General features: G+C 39.3%; 1 protein-coding gene and 1 long non-coding RNA gene across 5 annotated transcripts in view; one reads left to right on the plus strand and one right to left on the minus strand.

Moving 5' to 3' along the window:
- Nucleotides 1-763, plus strand: part of LOC148414001 (uncharacterized) — a 163,837-nt gene extending 163,074 nt beyond the window's left edge. The window contains exon 10 of the long non-coding RNA XR_015867579.1: nucleotides 630-763. This is a non-coding gene — a long non-coding RNA (uncharacterized LOC148414001). The remainder of the gene's footprint in view (nucleotides 1-629) is intronic.
- LOC148414004 (glutamate receptor 3-like) overlaps nucleotides 1-20,030 on the minus strand; it is a 117,110-nt gene extending 97,080 nt beyond the window's left edge. For 2 of the 4 annotated variants that reach the window (XM_088431101.1, XM_088431100.1), the window contains exons 1-2: nucleotides 19,829-20,024; nucleotides 19,495-19,653 (exon numbers count right to left, since the gene is read on the minus strand). In XM_088431101.1, coding sequence (XP_088287227.1) covers nucleotides 19,495-19,653; nucleotides 19,829-19,910 — 241 coding nt within the window. In that variant the 5' untranslated portion in view covers nucleotides 19,911-20,024. Of the gene's footprint in view, nucleotides 1-19,494; nucleotides 19,654-19,828 lie in introns of all 4 variants that reach the window. The other 2 variants (XR_015867576.1, XR_015867577.1) reach the window with 2 other exon arrangements.
- Between the last annotated feature and the right edge of the window lie 568 nt (nucleotides 20,031-20,598).

Here is a 20,598-nt window from a genome sequence, read left to right on the forward strand (position 1 = left end):
TCGGGCCGCATCTGAGCGACGCTTTCCGCTGGGGACGCTGGAATGGATTGACTCCAAACAGCCCCTTTCATTCTGCAGCTGCAAAGGATGAGAACTCTGTCACGAGCCCAGATAAACTTGCCTTCCTGATTTGGATTTGCATGACACCAGAAACAAAAAGCCATGACACCGGCATAATGCAAGGATAAAGAAGGACATTAGGAGCTGCGGCGGCGAGTAGCCAACGGTTGATGATAGAACACTTGAATATTTCATCAGACAGTGGCTGGACCGCCGTACGAGGTCCGCGGGCCGCGAGCAACCGCCCACAGGTTTTACGTAGCCATGTGTGAAATGGCAACAGCACTCTGCGACTTAATCATTGAAGGGAAAAAACAGAGGAGGGTCATGGTTGAGCGAGCACATCATGTTCACTTAATTCTCACTCATGGGGATAGTCAGCGCCCAGGACAGAGAAATGTGGTAAGAACCATGTAAAGCAAAAAAAATAAATAAAAAACGCCACCACAACAGCCACATCGCATTAGAAGTCACCCACACACATCAGTACCAACGCCTACTATGTATAGTGATTCATTAGCTTAGTTCGACCAAACTGATCAGTTGTTTTTTTTTTATCTTTTTTTCAGTATTTCCAAGCACTTTCTACGGAATCAAGTCGTAATAGATGCATGAAGAGGATGGTCGCTAACCTTGTGTCAACTACACACCATTATTCCCACCTCAAACACAGCTCTTAACAGGAAAGTTGATTGCATTGCACCCAAATACATGAGACAACTTTTAAAAAAACATTCAAACAGTTTCAAGCATTCTTAGAATACTTGGTACTAGGTATGTAGGTACTATATATATTTTCAGGTTACGAATTAAAAAGTGACAATTGCAGGTAAGCCCTGCCCCCGTAGGTCCATTAAATAATGTTCCGCTATATATATATATATATATATATATATATATATATATATATATATTTGTACTGATATATATATATATATATATATATATATATATATATATATATATATATATATATATATATATATATATATATATATATATATATAAAGATGAATATATATATATTCATCTTTGGCAATCTTTCGGCGACATCACTGTACTTAAAGCTAGCATCTCACTGTATTTTTTTAAATACTAATAAAATAAAAATAATTGTTATTTTTCAAGGGATATTTAAAATAAGCACTCGGATGGCCCTTGTTACACTCGATGAACTGAGATCGCACAAAGGGGGAAATGTTCAAATTTCTTTTTGACCTTCATCTACCCATTGTGGCAATAATTGAATTCGTTTCATCCTCTGTTGAATCTCCCATTTTCTTCCTGCTGTCAGCGGCAAAAGATTCTCACGAGTCTCATCCAAATTTTGCACCATTAGCAAAGTTCAGTGAGTCGGTTTACTCAGCATGCGAGATGATATCCTTTGGGGTTACTGTCCTATCATCAGTTAAACCCTTGTGCAGTATTTTTCTACGCTTTTTGAGTTTTTTTCTTCCACATCATTCTGATAGTAATTTAGCCAAGGGATGTCATATTCCTGGTTATGTGGTAATTATAACTGGTCATGCCATGTTGAACTTTGACATGTTGTCATCATTTGGGTGAAATTTCAGCTCCTTATGTCTTCTTTCAATGCTTTCTCTTTGATGTGAAATGCCTTAGATGTAAAGATCAAAGGATTGGACAAAAAACCTCACAAGAGTTAAGCAAGCGAGTTCATCTTGAATTTCCATTTTTTTTACGGAGAGTGTTGGTTTATAATGTAGCAAGAGTGCGGTCATGCAGATGCGACGCCAACCATCGCATTCATCGTGGCTCAGTGAACGATCAGAACTACGTTATGCTTCGACTGACATGTTTCTCTTGCCTGCAGAAGGTTTTAATGTTGTGGTGTCAACAGCACTTTGTTCCGACACGCCCTCCACTCATCAGCCGTTGTAATTATCTGTAAACGCACCCTTGCCTCCAGAGGTGCTGCTCTACATGATAACTCCGATTAGATAAGTTGTCTTTAATATTAAGCATCCGCTGTACACCGCATCTTTTTTTTTTTTCCCATCACTCGATCACTGCGAGGAATATGCTAATGCGTGTTTCTACCTCCTTTCCTTTAGCTGTATGCTAGAATGCCCATCCACTAGTTTCACAAGGTTATGATGCCTCAGTGGCCCGGCGACTATGAACTGTCACAAGCAATCAGGTCTGATGGAGCCCTCGTTTCTGCGCAGACTTGCAGCTTTGGCAGCGTTCTGCTCGCTACCGTCTCTTTTGCTACAAGCCAGGAAAGTGGAGCTGGGAGCTAGTGTGATCCAGTATTGACTAAGAGTGAGTGCATTGTTGTTGTTTTGTATTCAGCACAACGTCGACTGATGTCCTTTCCCTTCTTGACGATCTTCGGCTCAGGAATTATCTGCCACCGCACACATGTGGAGGGGGATAAAAAAAAAACAAACGATAACTTACTCCCAGTGGACTGAGAAGATTAATTATTTATCTTTTCATAATAACAAGCAAAACAGAAGCTTTCATAAGCTACTTGACCTTGGTTGATGTGTAGGAGTGGACCAAACCATTGAAACCACTTTAGATGAGACACATTCCACTGGAGGCAAAGGATTACTGTGTGTCAAGCGTACAGTATAGCCAGTATAGCTTTGCCACTTTTAGGAAAGTCCATTTTCGACACAAACTAGGTCACAGTTCAGCTCATAAATGTTTAAATGTACTCGTTCAGTTCATAGTTCATGATAGATTTTTTTTTTTTTTTGCTGAGTTTTTTACTCTGAAAAACTTCTGGATAAAATAGAATATCCTCCTGGGTCTCAGCCTATTTACTTGTGTCCACTATTGTGTCCATTTTGTCCCCTCCGCATGACAGTGGAGTTAATTGCATTCCACCCAAATACATGAGCCATCGATGGAAAGGCCGTAATGCCCTCCACTGAATACACTACGACTTAGTTGCGTAGTTTGAATAAGTCAAAAGATAGCGACCAAAAACAAATGTCCACTATATTAAATAAATTGAGACTTTTTTTTTTCGTATAAATTGATTTAAAACAAACAAACAAACTATGAGCTCTTTTAAAAAACATTTATTGTTCGGATCTCAAGCATGAAAAATTCCAAAAAGTGTAAACTCAGAGCTGTATTGTGAAAATAGATCACATACGTAATAGGGGTTCCTCGACTTATGACGTGGATCCGTTCTTACCCGAATTTCAGTGTAAGTCGGAACACCATACAAATAATAACTAAAAAAACATAAAAAATAAATAAGTACAGTATAAATAAATTACCTGGCTAATTACCTGTTGTACTATTTTTCTGGCCCTTTTTGCACCCGTTTTGTCGGATAAACTTTGTTCTTGCACCGCATTTTATTTTGTAGAGAACTCTTGTTATGAAGGGCCGTGCAACCGAAAACAGTGCAGCGGCCATTTTTGCACACACCAGTCATTCTGATACAAGCCGTGCACACGTGTCTACGGCCGACAAGAATGGCAGCGGAGAGGCAGGTCGGATCTCAACCGTCACTTTTACTCCATCAAAAAAAAAAAAAAAAAAAGAAAGGTCTCTCTTGCGCAACAAGTTGTTCGTTGGCGTTTTACCATTTTTAGACCGCTCAATAATATCTAATTTGATTTCAATGGTGTTTATTTACTGCGCGAGTTCGTAACATCGAAACATCGTAAATCGAGACCTTCGTAATCTAAGGACCCTCTGTATTCAATAACAGAGCTGAGCAATTGGTCACCGAATTGACCGGTCGCTGAAGGAACACTCACATTTACTCACTTCCACTCTTTCGGTGAGTGTGTTATCAGGTGAAGCCTTGTCAAAATACGGACTGAGAAGGTTTGTACTGATCCAAATTGATGGTTAAATCCCGCTTATACATTTCCCATCAAAGGGAAAACACTGAAAAATGGCACTAGGGAGCTGAAATTTCACCCGGATGATGACAAAGTTCACCATGGACTGGCCAACTTAGTTATCGCACTACAATAAGTGTGACATCCATTGGCTAAATTACTGTGAGAATGATGTGGGTGAAAAGGACCCAAAAATGGTCAATATACTACAAGAAGGGTTAAACTATCTGCTACTTTGCTGTTCAAAGTTGCATATATACAAATTTGACTTGGTTTCAACGTTTTTTCTGCCTGACTTGTACTCAATCATCACATTTTCAGTCTCTAACAAAACCTCAACGGAAGGTTAGCTTATCATTTAGCAATTCTTCTCCACCTTTTTTAAAAAAAATGTTACTGAATCCCCTGGTATTCTTATAAAATTATTTATCATCACTATAGGATGTTACTTTATTGTTTGTGGTTATGCTGCTATGCTGTTGCTACTATTTTTTGTATTTGTTTTTTTCCCCTTCCTTCAAGCACACCACATTTCTATGACAAGTTGACTGAAAAACTGCTGATGATCGGGGTTGCCGAATAATAGCCCTTTCTGCCTGATTAAGGCTTGAACAAAAATAAACTGCCATCCATTGGCCCCAGAATGAGCTCATTCAGAAACATTCACAAAAAATACACAACGTTCAGTCAACATCCGCCCAAAATATAAAACGCAATCGTTCAATGAACTCATTCAAATGCAACACTGTTGATTGTGGGCATGGAGATGTGATGGCTTTTTGCTGGATTGATCAAGGCACAAAAGCAGAACGAGGAAAAAAAATCTGCAACATCAGTCGTCTTTAGATGTCGCCCCGTTCCCGCTTTTTTTCCGATACAGGTATGAGACAAAATGGCAACTTGAAATGGAAAATAATCTGTCACAAACAATATGTCCTATTCTCCTTGAGCGCTTTTGCTCAATGAAAGAATAAAAATCAGAAAGGCGATGGGCTGCAAGCAGACAAATCCCTTATTCCCCGATGCACCTGAGATAAATAGTTTGAAACGGCAGCAAAACCCCCTCCCCTCTTGATGTTTTTTTTTTTTCAAATGTGTATCCCCATATGAATGTTCTTATCATGTATTTTCTTTTTATGATTCCAAAAAAATGTTAAAGCGCATAAGATTCGGCGCATATCCGTGTATGGTCCCACATCGTGTTTATCAGTGGTCAAGCAGGTCCTCCTCGTCATTACAAAACAGTGCCGATATCATCTTCAATAATGGAGCTCAGACTTGTGCTGTTGTTGTTGACTTATAGTTCATAAAGCAGCCCATTATTTGAGGGGCGCTGAGCACATGTGCACTGCATAGTGGGGCTGTCATGTTGGATCATGCCTGCCGATGTAAATTAAAAAAAAGAAAAAAAAGGTCTTGATCTACGCCGTATGTTGGACATAAAGTGAACATATGGGTCAGTGGACTGAACATTAATCTTAAACCTTACGTAACTAACAATAGAGTTCCGTTCCTACAGTGGTGATGTCATTTATCATCAACCAAAAGTCATAACTACAGTAATTTTTTGGTTAAAAAAATGTCTCGACCGTGAAATGATTTAATTTGTCATATCTGTGCCTAATGGCAAAATTGGGTACTGGCCAATAGGAGGAGACCACTCGGTGAAAACGCAAATTTTACAGGGGTGTGAGAAAACGATGAAAAACCGAGAAGCAATGTCGAATACAGTGAAGCGGTGTTGGTTAATTTGTCACGCTATATTCCGTGAAATTCAATGTTTTGAAGTGTGAAATGCAGAATGGAACTGAATACTATACTGCAAATGTTTGTTTTGCGTTTTTCTTAAAATAGGTGTTCATGGAGACATGGAGTTGAAAAAAAAAATCATAGAAAAAAAGACATGAGATTTTGACCTCGGTATCCAACACATTCTTTCTCTATGTACAACGAAAAAGACTAAAAACGAAAATCTAAAATTTTACCGAGTGCCACCATTATACGCATATTTTAATGTGATTTTAAATAGAAATTTAAGTCAAAGATGTTCTCTACAATAATAGATTTTGTTGTCCTAACGCAACATTCTGATTAATATTGCATTTTAGAATATTATTATTATTGAAACTGCAAAATCCATCTATTTTTATCAATCGTTGGGGGTGGCAAAAGGGCCACTCCCTACGATTGATAAAAATGAAAATGAAAATGACATCACAGTTGCCCAGGGCTCTGGTAACAACCAATGATGGCTCACCTGTTTTCCGACTTTGGTCATGTGACATTTGCAAGTGGAGTGATTCAGGCACATAGCCAGAAAATTTCTATGGATTGGCTAGGATTTCATAACGTGTCAATGAGAGTTGGCCAGGTGTGCCATTCACAATCAGGGTTTCATAAAATAAATAAATAAATTATATTTTACTATATAAACTTATACTGGCACGGTGGGAGACTGGTTAGCATGTCCCCCTCACAGTTCAGAGGTCATGTTATCGGCTCCGGCCCTCCTGCGTGGAGTTTTCATGTTCTCCCCATGCCTGTGTAAGCTTTTTTGGGGGTCCTCCGGTTTAATCTTACGCTCCAAAAACATGCATGGTAGTTAATTGGACACCCCAAATTGTGCTTAGTGGTGTTTGTGAGAGTGAATATTTGTTCTTCTTTGTGTATCTTATGGTATGTTGCCAACCAGTTCAGGGTGTACAGTCCAGCTAATATACAAAGACAGCTGCGATAGGCTCCAGTATGCCTGCAACCCTTGTGAGGATATGCCATCAAGATAATGGATGAAAGTATACATTCAAATGTAAATATGCAATTATTTTAACCCTTATGCAGTAATTTGACCATTTTGGGTCATTTTTTTTTCCCCACATCATTCTTACAACAATTAAGCCAAGGTATTGCACAGGCCTGGTTGTTTGATAAAAAAAAAAAAAAAAAAAGTGGTTGTGCCATGTTGACATGTGGTCACCATCTGGGCGAAATTCCAGCTCCCTTGTGTATTCTTTCAATGATTTCCCTTTCGTGCGAAATGCCATTGATGTAAAGATAAAAGGCTTTTGTCAAGGGGGTCTAAGAAAAGTGTGTGCATGTATAAATTGTAAAAAAACCATTGATATTAAAATTTTCCCAGATATTTAGGGGAAGAGTGGCCACCCTTGGTCGATATTTAGCTCTGCCCCTGGAGTTGTGATTGTTCATTGACTTATCCCTGAGCAACGGTGATGGTCAACCCTGAGATGGATAAAAATGGGTAGATTTTGCAAATTAAATGTTATTATATTTAGGGCTAAAGGGCTACATAGAACATATCAAATATGTAAACATTTTTGGTGGGCTTGACTTCTCTTTCAAAATAATACTAATTCTAAATACTACTTTAGTACAACAGGACCCCCTTGTTGACTTGTAGGGCTCTGTGAATTGTTTTGAAGTCGCAGCATGATGATATCATCAGTGTGTCCCGGCAGTCCATCCATAATCATTTTACCATAATCCCCCCACATACTCGTACTTTATCATATCCGACCCGCAAAATTGAGCAGATAGATAAAGGAAATCAATAGGAAATCCATAGAACTCAAGACCACCTACTCTGAGCAGAAGCCGCGAAAGATTTGCGAGCGTGGACTGGAGGAGATTATCAAAGCTATCATTGTAAATATATGATATTAGCGGCGGTTTAAAAGTTGCTTAACTTACAGTACATACACGGTTCCAACATGGCCTCCCGCCCAGTGCTTGTGAAGGATATGTGGAGATGGAAAGCAAACAGCGTTAAGCTAGGAAAGCTGTTGTGTTACCAAACAACATCTGCCAGAGTGACTGAGTCCAAGATAAACAACGCTCAGACAGAGACTCTTCTCCTCAGGTTGACTTAAAAAGTCTCTTTTGATATTTTCATTAAAAATGCATTTTGTTGAACTTTACATCTTAGTTTCCTGAATCTCATTACAGCCTCTGCCTTCATAAAAAGTAAGAGTGAAAATGCTTTGTATGACATGAAAATTAGGTCAAAAGAACGTTTAACGTGGAAACGTATGGTTTGGCACTCTCATTTGAGAGCTTTTTAATCCCTTGTGGCTAAAGCTAACAGTGCGAGTGATGTAACCGCCCAAGCAAGACCGCACCGGTGCAAGGCTCTTAGCATTAGCAGCCGTCTGTCGGCTCCGCTCTCATTCTTATGGAAGTGTAACACGCAACTGGATTCGACACGTCGTCCTTTCTGCGGGCCTCGCCTCCTCTCCGGTTTGAACTGTTTTGTCAATATCCTCACTGGGACCTTGCCTTTCGCACCTCATTCGCTACAGCGCCACTCATCCGATAGCCAACGACTTCACAAGGCCCTTGAGAGCACCTGGCTATCAAACCGTCATATTACAGATGAGAAGTTCACCTTTGATTTTACTGCACTGTCACGGTGCTCCATTCTCCGGCGCATTGCCACGCATCGTTACCGATGTCGGGGAATTACAAAGAAATGATTTAAGAGGACTTTGGAGTTTTGGTTCAAGACTCAGCTTGCTGTTTGATGTCATGTCGGATGTGTTGAAAGGTCAAATCAAGATCTGCTATGCTTCATAAGTGAAAACATCACTATACACCATGTATTGCCAAACTGGGGTGCATGACCCCAAGGTACTGCAGGAGCACCAAAACACACACACACACACAAACACACACACAGACATATATATATATATATATATATATATATATATATATATATATATATATATATATATATATATATATATATATATATATATATATATATATATATATATATATACTTACACATTACATAATACATAATGTATATGTATAATAACGATCATGTTATCAACTTTAATTTACCTTTATTGGCAATAAAGAGGCTTTGTTTTAGCTGTTTCATGAAGTATGTGTAGGTGTGTGCGTGTGACAAATGGTGTGCCAGCTCAACTGAGATGATGAAGGGGCTGTGTAGCTTAAGAAGTTTGGCAAAGGCTGCTATCCACTATAGTCTCTTCCACAATAACCTGCAGTGAAAGCAAAACGCGGCAGAGAGGATCTTAAGTTCATTTGCTCTATCACAGCCAACCTCGTCAAGATACATTCAACATTTATCATCCTTTAATCAATGGGAATTTTTGAAACAATAACTGTAGTCCACATAAAAAGGCATCACATATCAAAAGCAACAACAGTGTAATGCATATATATATATATATATATATATATATATATATATATATATATATATATATATATATATATATATATATATATATATATATATATATATATATATATATATATATATATATGTACACACACATTGCCAGTCATACACTACTTAGGCAGTACGGGGCATGCATCAAGAACACCTTTGCCAGACACATGGTGTTTCAGTATGAGTGCAGAAACATTATGCATTGCACATGTTTTTTTTTCTGATTATAAATGCATTGTAAATGCAACTGTGATGTACGTCCGGACGCACACTTGCATATGCAAAAGCCTGCATGTGTGTCCATAAACAAACCTCCATCTGTGCCGTAACAGCTGAACCGGGATGGCTCGACCCGCTTTTTTTCTCAGTATTGCACATTCTCCTTCTTCCTTCTGGAGTCGTCATTTCCATCCACACTCACCGCAAAGACATCTAACCCCCTCCCGAACCCCTCTCGCCCTCCCCGTCTCTTTTCTTTCTGCCAGCTTCCTCTGCCATGCTTCTTTGGTCACACCTTTCAAATTGAGTTACAGCCCGCAGAGAAAAGTGTGGCACTACAACAATCACATGAGAGGCTTGTGGTGACCACAGCGTGTCTCTGTCAGGCCACACACTGGAAAAAAAAGACAAGAAAAAAAACAAGAGCATGTCTCTCTCTGTCACTTTGCTAACCATGTATTTACACTGCAACAAAAACACCTCCAACCAGAAAACAAACAAAGAAAAAAGAAAGGTGTGGAAAGATTTGGGTGTCTCCTTTAATTCAGACACTTGCCATACGCTGTTGTGGAAAATGGACTGCCTGAACAACACTATGAAATTATTTGAAGTTAAAGCTAAAAAATGATGGTACTGTAATAAGGAACTATCTCAGAGAATTACTTACATTTTTATAGTGGGTTCTCTGCTGTACGTTAGGGGTGTCACTATCGATCATTCGATTATTTTATGTATTAATCAAATAATCTGATCAAATTAATTTTTGACATTAAATTGTATCGCTAAACGATTTTCTTCACCCGATTACTGTTTGTTAACCAATTACTGTTTGTGTAGTATTCTTTCGTGTAGTAACAACTTCCCAACTAATAATGCCGCGCATGCTACTATGTTTGCAAATGTCTTTATTTTGATTAAAAAATGGATAAAAAAAATTGTCTGCTTTCGTGAATAAGAGAATAATTCCTGCTGAGAGGCAAAATTCAAACGATTTGGATAATTTTAAGTTCAACAATAGCCCTAAATGATCTCCCCATTATTAAAATATTTGTTGATTAATGTGATAATTAATTACTTGTCGATTAATCAGGTAATTTTTACCTTTAACTTTACTCAGGTAGTGATGGAAATAAGATTTTTACGATTCTGATTTTAAGCTTTCCAAGTATTGCAAGCTGCCCTGTTTCCTTCATTGTAGAATATAACCAAACCGAGTGATTGAGTCATGAAGCACCATGCTGCGCTACAACTGCAGATAGCGATGCCTTACATGGTGTGCTATGCAACCTGTGTGGTGATGTCATACTTTGCGACTGGAACTGATGAGAGAATGATGAGCAAAACCAGAAAACGATGTAAAAAAATTGAAACACTGGGAATTGGTTAGATACAAAAAATGTTTTGGGATTCCTAGCTCTCACTACAGGACTATAAAAACGGAACCAATTATATTATTAAATAATTATTCTTTCCTCAAAAATATTGATTCTAAAACAAATGTTATAAAAAAAACCCTATCATATCACTTCTGAAGACTGCCATATTTACATTTGTTGTTTAAAATCCTGGATAACTCACATCCACTATTCCTACATTGTTTATTTGCTTTCCGATTTTATATTGTCGTAATACTGTCTCTTTGAACCCTCACACAAAATCAGCACCATTCCAAATTCAGGTTTAATTGTCACTTTAATATGGTTATTTAAAAAAATAAATAAATCACCAAATGATCATGTTGGTATTGATTAAAACTGTATGATACAAACATAGTCCACATGCATTAGCAGCTTGTGGCTAGCAGCTAACTGCTATTTCCTCCTTTCCTCCACGCGTGGCTAGCTAGCTAGCTTGATTGTTGTGTCCTAACTCATTCAGTGCCATGGACGAGAATTCTCATTTTTTTAAACAGGAATAACAAAAATAAATGATAAAAGACTGGTCAAACACATTTTTTTTATTATGGAGAAGAGCTGTCACCCTTGACTAATGCTTCCCTAAAAAAAGCCAATTGAGCACTGTAGTGATAAGTGTGACCATTGGATGGCAGTGTTTCAACACTTACAACACAGCTGTTACCTAGATGTAAGTGTAACTGAAGAATGGAAGTCAATCTTTCAAGGGCAGCACCCATATTTACATAAACATTGCGGACAATGTTCTCTTGGCCTAGAAACGTGAGTGAAAATGCTGTACCGGCCCTCGAGAGGTTTCCTTTTCCAATATTGCTTGGCACTGAAAGAGCCCTAACCCTAACCCAGGGCTTACTGAGACGTATAGCTAAACTAAAAATCATACTTCTACAAAAAAAAAAGCGCGCACACACACACACACACTCATAGGTCCATGGCTGCCGACTATTTCGCCTAATACAGTGCTTTGTTTACATTGATTGAAAACCTTGTTTAAGATTTTAGTCCACAGATGTAATATTAATCAGTACAGTATTTTAGCTAGTGCTGGCTCATACAATGTATTCTTGCTTTAAACATTTTGGGGGTTTACTTCCCCCTAAAGTCTGTGTTCATTGTCAAGAAGAAAAATGGGTGCATGCAAGCCAGTGAATATTCATGATTCTCCTAATGTTTTGTGTTATTTTAACCATCGCATTACAAAGTTGAAAACTGCTGCAGGAAAACTCCTGACTTTTAATTGATTTTTTTTTTTTCATTATTGGATCTCCAAACTTTTGGGTCCTGATGCTACACCCAAGATATTTTTTTTCATCTTGCGGATATTTCACATTTATCATCACCATATATCATCCTGAACACACATTGTGTAACCAACATAAGATCCGAGCTGAATGCTGCAAAAGTAATAAATAATTCTGGGGCGCATTGCTTGTACCAATACTGCAGTATGAACGTCTCCGGGCTGTGTTAACCACATTTCTTTCTTTGTTTACAATGAGGCATTGCACTGCTTTTCTCACATCTTTTCTCACATCTTTTCTCCTCTTTCAATTCAGTCACTTGAGTCATCATTTCTGCGTCGCCGTTCTTCTGGAGTGTGTCATCCAAGGCAGTGGTTCTCAAATGGGGATACGAATATCTCTGGCGGTACGTGAAGGCATCTCAGAGGGTGTGCGAGATTTCTGCAGGTATCAGCCAATCAAATTTAGTGTTTTGTCATGCTGCGATTTCTTTTCAAACACAGACCATTATAGTTTTATTCTTTCATGTATGTATCTTTCATATATATATATATATATATATATATATATATATATAGTCTGCCAACACGGATTGGGTGGGAGGTAAGCTTCTTTGGAAACAATGTATGGCTATTACTTTTAATATAATTATTATTGTTGTATCATATCATTTGACAGAACTACCTTGTTAGTTTTTGTACTTTAATGATATAAGCCCACCTCCTCCTGCCCAAGTCGATGTGACGCAACTCTCGTTTGCTCGTTCCGGGTGAAAACAACAAGCAATCTCATTGCATACCAAGCTGTCAATCAACGTGCTTTTACAAGCTTTGATTGGCTATCTTTGTGGCACAAACGTAACGTGTGAGCAGAAATGAGCGCACGCAGAGGATGACTCGAGCGAGAGCTCGATTTTGAGCAAACACGATGTTGAGCGAGAGAGGGAGGAGTATAGCGAGCAAGAGCGAGATGTTGAGCGAGAGAGGGCTATTGCGAGCGAGCAAAGGAATTTTGAGCGAGCTACTTCTTTTCAATAGTTTTTTTCCTGCGCTTAAAATCTGTTTTTGTTCGCTCAGTTTTATTTTTCTCCGCTCAATTTTTTTTTTTGGCGCGCTCGCAGTTGTGGCACAAATATAACGCCATAAAGAAACTGTATACTGTACACATGGGGAAGGTAAAATATCATGTAGTGCAAATTATTACGTATTTAGCAGCTTTGCTGCACTATGCAGGGTTGTAAGGTGAACTTGTGCCTGTGGTAAAATGACTGGTGATGAAAAAGATTAGTGCGTGATATTCAGCCTTTAATTTACTTAAGAATGTAAAATAAGTGAAAGGCTAAAGAAGGTTGAATATTGTATCCACGCAAACAAAAAAAAAATGCATTTCCCACATTTTCTCATCGGAGCAAGAATGGCTGCAGACCATTAGGAAAATGAAAATGCGGAAAATGGAGATGAGCTTCAAAAGCAAAACGTGGCAGGATTGTGCCTTTGAGTGAAAACAAGGCGAGTAATCGAGTAAAAAGCGTGTCCAGGAAAGGTGCGGGAAGGGCTCAGTGTTCTTTCCGCCTCGGGTGGAAGAAAAGGAGAGGATGAGTAAACAGGAGAGGAAAGCATGGCGGGGTCATTAAGTTGGCTAGCCGTGACCATCAGGAACATTAACGCTGTCCGCTCTGCTTTCTTCAAACTGCTCCCCTTTCGCTTTGAACTTCTCTTTTCTTCTCCGGAAAGCAGCCTGACTCCAGCTATTATGGAACCTGCGCTGGTAATTACACATTTCCCAATTTCTGATGCGGCTTCAAAGCAACGAGGATTTGCTCCAAAGCAAACTGCAAAAGCTTGGCTACAAAGCCCAGCCTTTAGGATAACCGTGGCCGCGCGTTTGTTTGCTGCCGGTCACTAATTCAATTAATATCAAAAGGCTTTCAGCCGACTTGAAAGGAAATTGTCCTGACGCTCCGCCTATATTATCATGTGAATTCTAATATTTTCTCTCTGAAAAGCTAAGTTTAATTTGACTCACTTGTAAGCATGTCTCTATTATGCCGGGTATGAAGAATGTGCTCCTTTTTTTTTTTTTTTAATCGATCCAACAGTAACGCCCGCCTCAAAATGGATTAACTCCCCAAATCCACATAAACGCGTCTTTCCAAACGTCTTTGATTGGATTGCCACCTCATGAAAATTAAATGTACTATGCTGTGTTGCTCATAAAAGGTCTGAGTCATGAGGAAGTTTGAACATCCGAGTAAATAACTGTGACAGCTTGCACAACAATCGCTGACAAATGTAAAAAAGTCAACGGCGCAGGAGTTTTAGTCAGCCGTCGAGGCCTGCGAGCCTGCAGATGAATCTCATTTAAACACCTGATTTATTTCATTGTTCTGTCGTTGCCTCGGAGGAGATCATCTGAGGTGTTTCGGAGTGTTTGTTTGCTTAGCCCGGGGGTCGGTAATCGGTGGCTTCGGAGCCGCACGCCTCTCGTTCATCCTTATGTTGCGGCTCTGCGTGCCTTGGAAAAACAAATGACGTGATTCCCCAAAAACAAAGGCCGAAAGTATGGGTGCGTCCTACAAACAGAAACTTAAAAATTATTTTTTTTTACGACAACATTTAAGGAAGATTGTGTCTGTCAGCTGCATAAGTGAGTTGTAACGTACAGATGCATATTCCTATATAGGAAGTATTCTTATTAACAGTAATTACGGTAATGGGACGAACTAGACTAGAGCTCCTTGATTCACCCACCTGCAAGCCACAAAAATGTCGGCAGCCACCATAACCGCAACAAACACATAACTTATAAATATAAATACAAGAAAACATGATGGAAATAAAAAGATGAGATTTATTCTGTCTTGCTAAAGGTTTTTTGTTGTTTCCAAACTGTTGGTAACACATACCAACATAGATAACACCAGAAATTGACCCTAAAATTGAGGGTACGTCTTTCACACGTGTGTCCTATATTTGGGGAACTACGGTAATGCTGTGTTCAGACCGACTACATAGACGACGTAACAAGTTATGCATTTGAATTCCAGTCAATACGGTTTCTGCAATTGGGCTATAGGGTGACACCAAGAATGTGGTTGGAGCGAGACAAGCAATCGGTTTCTGAAACGTAAAATAGGAAACGAAACTATAGCGCAACCTTCCAGATTAAAATCACACATTTCAAAACAAGATATAAATACGCATTACAAACTAAAATGTTTGAAGAATTGCTTAAACAGAATAAATGTAATCTTGAGGCCTCTGAGCGTGAAGCAAGGATGGACTCAGACATTGGCTCAGTCTGCTTGCTTCTTTTCTAAAAAATACTGCAGTAACAACCTCGGTTTACGCCGAGCTGCTGTGAGCAACTCCTCTGGCTGCTACCACCCAACAGACTCATCCTTTTCTGCCCGCCCGCTCATCCTATTACCATATACGTATATAGTGTATGGCTTAGCTTATCATGGCTATCGCTCTTTCGAGTATTCAAATCAGAAACTCGAGTGTTTCTTTTGTGATTGGAAGTAATTATGAAAATGAATTTTTCTTCCTTCCTCATATGTTTAGTTAAAGGTCAGAGACCGTGATAGAAAAGATTTGATTGCATGTCATCAACAGCCAGTTCAGGTGAGCTTTGGGTGTGATGATTATGACATGAGAAACCCGATAGCCAATTAGGAAGTGACGCGAAGCCCGCACTGTTGCCGGCAAGAGCTACTAACTGTGTTCAGTGTTTGTTGAAATTGTATTTTGAAATTGTAACAACTTGACCAGGCTTTCTACTGCAATTATTGCTCCCTACTCCCGCTACAAGCACCATAACGTTCTGAAATCACGTTCAATCGGCAAATGAGGGCACTCGGGTTTACCCTTTGACTCGGGCTCCATTAAAGCTGTGTCTAGCAAATATTAGCCACTCGCTAGCAGCGCTTAAGCGCTCCGTATAGGCTGGCTTGATATTGATGATCTTATATACTTTGATGCTGACAGCCTGACATGTTTGAACTTCCTACCGATCACTTTTTGACAAATTATGCTGACTCAAATGCGCACGTTCAGCCACCAGTGTGCCTCATTGACTAAAATTCATGGGGAGAAATTTGGAGGATGGTTTGAAATGAAGTTTAAAAAATATGTTATCTTAGTTTGACTGCACACATTTAGCAATTTAGATCAGGAAAAACAAATAATTCCTGTATGTTTTAAGGCAGTGGTTCTCAAATGAGTACCCCTGGAGGTACATGAAGACACTTCAGGTGGGTCATGAGATTTTAATAGGGTTTCTACATTACTTTCATTTTCAAATTAAGATCAAATTATTTAGAACATGAAACAAATGTGGTGAGTGTTGTTATAGTGACGCAGTGTTACTTTATTTTCATAAAGAATGATGCGATTTTACAGCGGACAAGCCAGAAATAAAACAGTGGATGTTCCACAATTTATCTTTTGGAGTTTTAGAATAAAATATGCGTAGAGATAACACAACAAATGCTGTTTCAAAGTGTAATACAGTAGATGAAAACAGCACAACACTGTTTTGAGGTATGTCATTGAAAAATGTCGAGATCTACTGTTTCATGGTGCAGTTTTTGGTTTTCGCACTGTCACTCAGGGTGGATGCACATTTGCTCTGTCTAACATATACAAAATGCTGACATTATTTTTCTTTTCACAAATAATCGTTATTAACAATAATGGCCACTTTTTTGGCCACCTTTCACTTTGACATGCAAAGCATGTTTGCTGTGTACTATAAGAGTGTCTTTTATTAAAACACGTGTAATGTATATGGCTTGCTAGTATTGTTAAATCATTTAACCCCTGTGCAGTATTTTCCAATCCAATCTTTTTATCTTTACATCAAATGAGTTTCACATTGAACAAAGGGAGCTGAAATTTCACCCAGATGGTGACATGTCAAAATTCAACACGGTGCGATCACTTAATTGTGTGTCATCCCTTAGATAAAATGCTGCGAGAAAGACGGGGAATAAAATCGCCCAAAAATTGTCAAAATACTGCACAAGTGTATAAATCCTGTTATGTTCCGAGGATGGCAAACTAGTGGAGCCCAGAGTTCAAAACAAACATGCTGTTGTAGCATTTAGCTATCGTCACATTCAAATAGAATAAGAACTGACAACAGAACTAAAGTTAGCCCCAAGTGTAAATGCTCAGCCAATTACCCGCTGTTACTCGTGTAAAGCAGTTTTGGGTGGGGAAAAAGTGACTTAATGCAGTGCTTTGAAACCATTTTTGTCATAATAATATTGTGTCAGTAATGACAACATGTATCCTTATCAAACGTTTAAAAAAGGAGTCACTATTAATAATTTATGAATAATTTGATCTTAATTTGAAAAGAAATGGAACCGTTCCTTATGAAAGAGAATTAAAATATTTGTGTTAATACCTGCAGGAACCCGGTTAAATTCTCACATTACCCCCTTAAGTGTCTTCACTTACACCTCTTAATTAGCGAGGCACCCTGAGTAGTGTAATTCCACATCTATGGCACCAGGTAGTCCTTTGGCGCTGTCATTGTCAAAGTTCAGGGGCTAGAAACTTTATAAATTGCTGGCAACATTTTTTCCAAAATCACATTAATGATGAAGGCGGAAAAAAAATCACAATGTTTTAGACCTTTTTTTTCATGTTAGAATTTAAGATATTGGTGTTAATATTCAGGTCAATTTACATATATACTTGAACAATATTCATTCTGTCTATAATATAAAACCAACTGTTGTTTTTCTCCTTATCAGACTGTGAAATAATTAAACATTTTAAAATTAAAAAATAAAAACTTTAAAATCTTAAATGCCGAAACATGTCAGGTAAAACCTCTTAGAAACTTAAGATTTTAAAGTTTTTATTTTTGAAATTTAATTCGTTTAATTCTTTCACTGTCTGATAAAAAGGAAAAAACAATCAATTTACGTTCATTTTTATTCTTTTTTTTTCAATATTGAACGTGTCAGTTGCTCAAAAATGTTTCTAGTTTAAATAAGGATGAACTTTTTCTTATTTCAGGCAATGTGATGTACCTTTAAGCTAATTTTTTCAGATTTAAAATATGCCGTACATCCCTCTGTAAAAAGTAAAGTTAACTAATCGTAATACTTATATAATTTTCACAGTTAATTATCTCATTTAGAGTGACTGCAGTGAGTGTGTTAGCGCAAAATGTTTTTTCTTTCCATGGAGGGGGATTGTAAAAAATAATTGAGAAGCATCGACGAACACCAAGCGATACTTGTAACCCTATTTGAGATGTTTTTCTTTTTTCAATGATTTTGCTTTTTGGGTAATGGTGTGTATGAAACGCTCTAATACTGCACCGTAAATACAGCCGCCTTGCCTTTATGAATTAAGCAGGAAGTTCAAGCATAGCAGATAAACGTGCCCATCATAAAATCCCCCAAATAATCAAGTGACACTTTTTACATCTGACGGGCCTTTAAAAGTAGTTGTGTCAAACTTCACAAGTGTTGCGGCGTGTGAAGTTGAAGGCCGTCCTGAGACACTTCTCTTGATAGAAAAGCTTCAACATGGCAGCAAGAAAAGAAGAAATGGGGCCACGGCTCCCACAGGAGCCCCTTTCTCTCACCAAAGCTCAGTCTGCCCGTGAATTTAATTAGATTCCGATATCAAGCCTTTTCCCTCCTATGCTTCCATTCCTCTTCAACGTGCGTGAAATTGCATGCTACTATCTATTATTTATTCACACTCATTTGCTTATTGTTTCTTACGGAAGCCTTCGCTGGGCTTCTTGCAGCCGGGCTGCCTCCGATATGATGCTCTGCTTCATCTCCCTCACCGCTCCGGTCCACCTCCTCTGCAGATCAACTCGTTTGCTGGTCGGGGGGGAGCTATAGATTTTTTTTTTCTCCCCCCCTTTTTGCCCAATGACAGCACGGTGAGGTGCTATGAGGGCTGGGTGCTAATGAGCTGACTCTGCAATGCTGGGGAGATGCTCTATAACACAGAGGGGGGAGTGAGCCGATGGAGCGGGCGGAGGCTCAGAGGGGCCATTATGACCGCGCGGCGCAGGGGTTAGAGGGATGAAGGCGGTTTGGCTCCGAAAAGGCACCCACCCCCGCTACCCCATCCCCATTCACTGGCCTCATCTTTTCAAAATGACATCCCCAAATGTCACTGTCAACTCCATCCCTTCCTCGTTTTATCCACTAATTGCCATTGGAAAAGGGGAGCTTATTTGTCGGCTCTGCACCATACTGTATATGGCCAATAAAGCAGCCTATAAAAACGCTTAGAGCAAGGCATTGTATGTCATTGCCTTACTGTTTTATAAGCTACTTTTCTTAACCCTATCTAAATCAATTATATGATCAAATCCAGCCTACGTGCAAACTCTGCAAATTCTTCTTTTCAAAGCTAGCATGTGCACAGGGGAAACTTGTTCGCCAGATATCACGCTCATAATTGGCTGCATCGTTTATTCTTGCTGAGTGAGCATATCGGGAGTAGTCTTGTACTCACACGCGTGTGTGACCGAGAAGCTGTTGGACGACTCCAGGTTGTCCACGTTGTAGTTGAGGTGGAAAGGCTTCTCTGTGGTGTTTTGGTTGGTGTTGTAGAGTTGCACGGCGAACCTGAAGGCGCTGTGCTCCTGCACCGTGGAGCGCATGAAGAGACCCCCTGCAAAGTAGCGACACCGCGATCACTTATTTCATCGAGAATTTCACTCGTTATTACGTCATCCGATCAAGCGCACTTTTGGAACAATTCTCCTCCTAGAAACCTGCAGTATATTTTTATTTATTTATTTGTTTGTTTTTGAGACTAACTTATTCGCATCCCTCCAATTACTTACCGATATTAATCTGATTAGGAAATCCCGCGGATGATGCGTCGAAGAGCCACAGTAGCAACAGCACCGCGCGGCTTTGTGCCATTTTGGCCACCTCCAACCTCTCTTGTTCAACTCCTTGGGAAGAAGCTCGGCAAATGCATATGTTCGCGGAAGCTGGCGATGGGAATCCAGTGGACAGATGATGGTCGCTCACAGTGCACCAATAAGGTTCATTGAGGTGCGCTAGAGAGAAAGAGAGAGAGTTGGCGAGAGACAAGGAGGAGGAGGAGAGAGAGAGAGAGAGAGAGAGAGAGAGAGAGAGAGAAAGAGAGATAGAGAGAGAGAGTGTGCGGAGGAGATCTGATTGGACCAATGTTGGTCAAACTTGATGTGGCATTAAAATGAAAAGGCAGCAACCTGCTACTTTACGACAGCCCGGAATAACCCCCAGCACTTGTCTGTATTAGACGACCAATCAATAGGAAGCGCCGCAATCTCTGGTGGCCAATCGCTCGCTGGCCGCATGCCTGCGTGACCATTCCAGCTGCATGCTGCAGTAACGTTTTGCTTATTTATTTATTTATTTGAGTTTGGATCATTTAATGTCCATTATGCTGTGGCGTTTTTTTTTATGATATGAAATCAATGGTGGGACACCATCTGCTTGAGCAGGCTAAAGCCATCCATCCATTTTGGATAACGCTTCACCTCATTAGGGTCGTGAGTGAGTTGGACCACATCTCAACTGACTTTGGAAAAGAGGCTGATTTAACCCTTGTGCACACACTTTG

This window comes from Hippichthys cyanospilos, chromosome 13, assembly GCF_059441005.1.
Source record: "Hippichthys cyanospilos isolate Australia breed blue-spotted pipefish chromosome 13, RoL_Hcya_1.0, whole genome shotgun sequence".
Classification (NCBI taxonomy): Eukaryota; Metazoa; Chordata; class Actinopteri; order Syngnathiformes; family Syngnathidae; genus Hippichthys; species Hippichthys cyanospilos.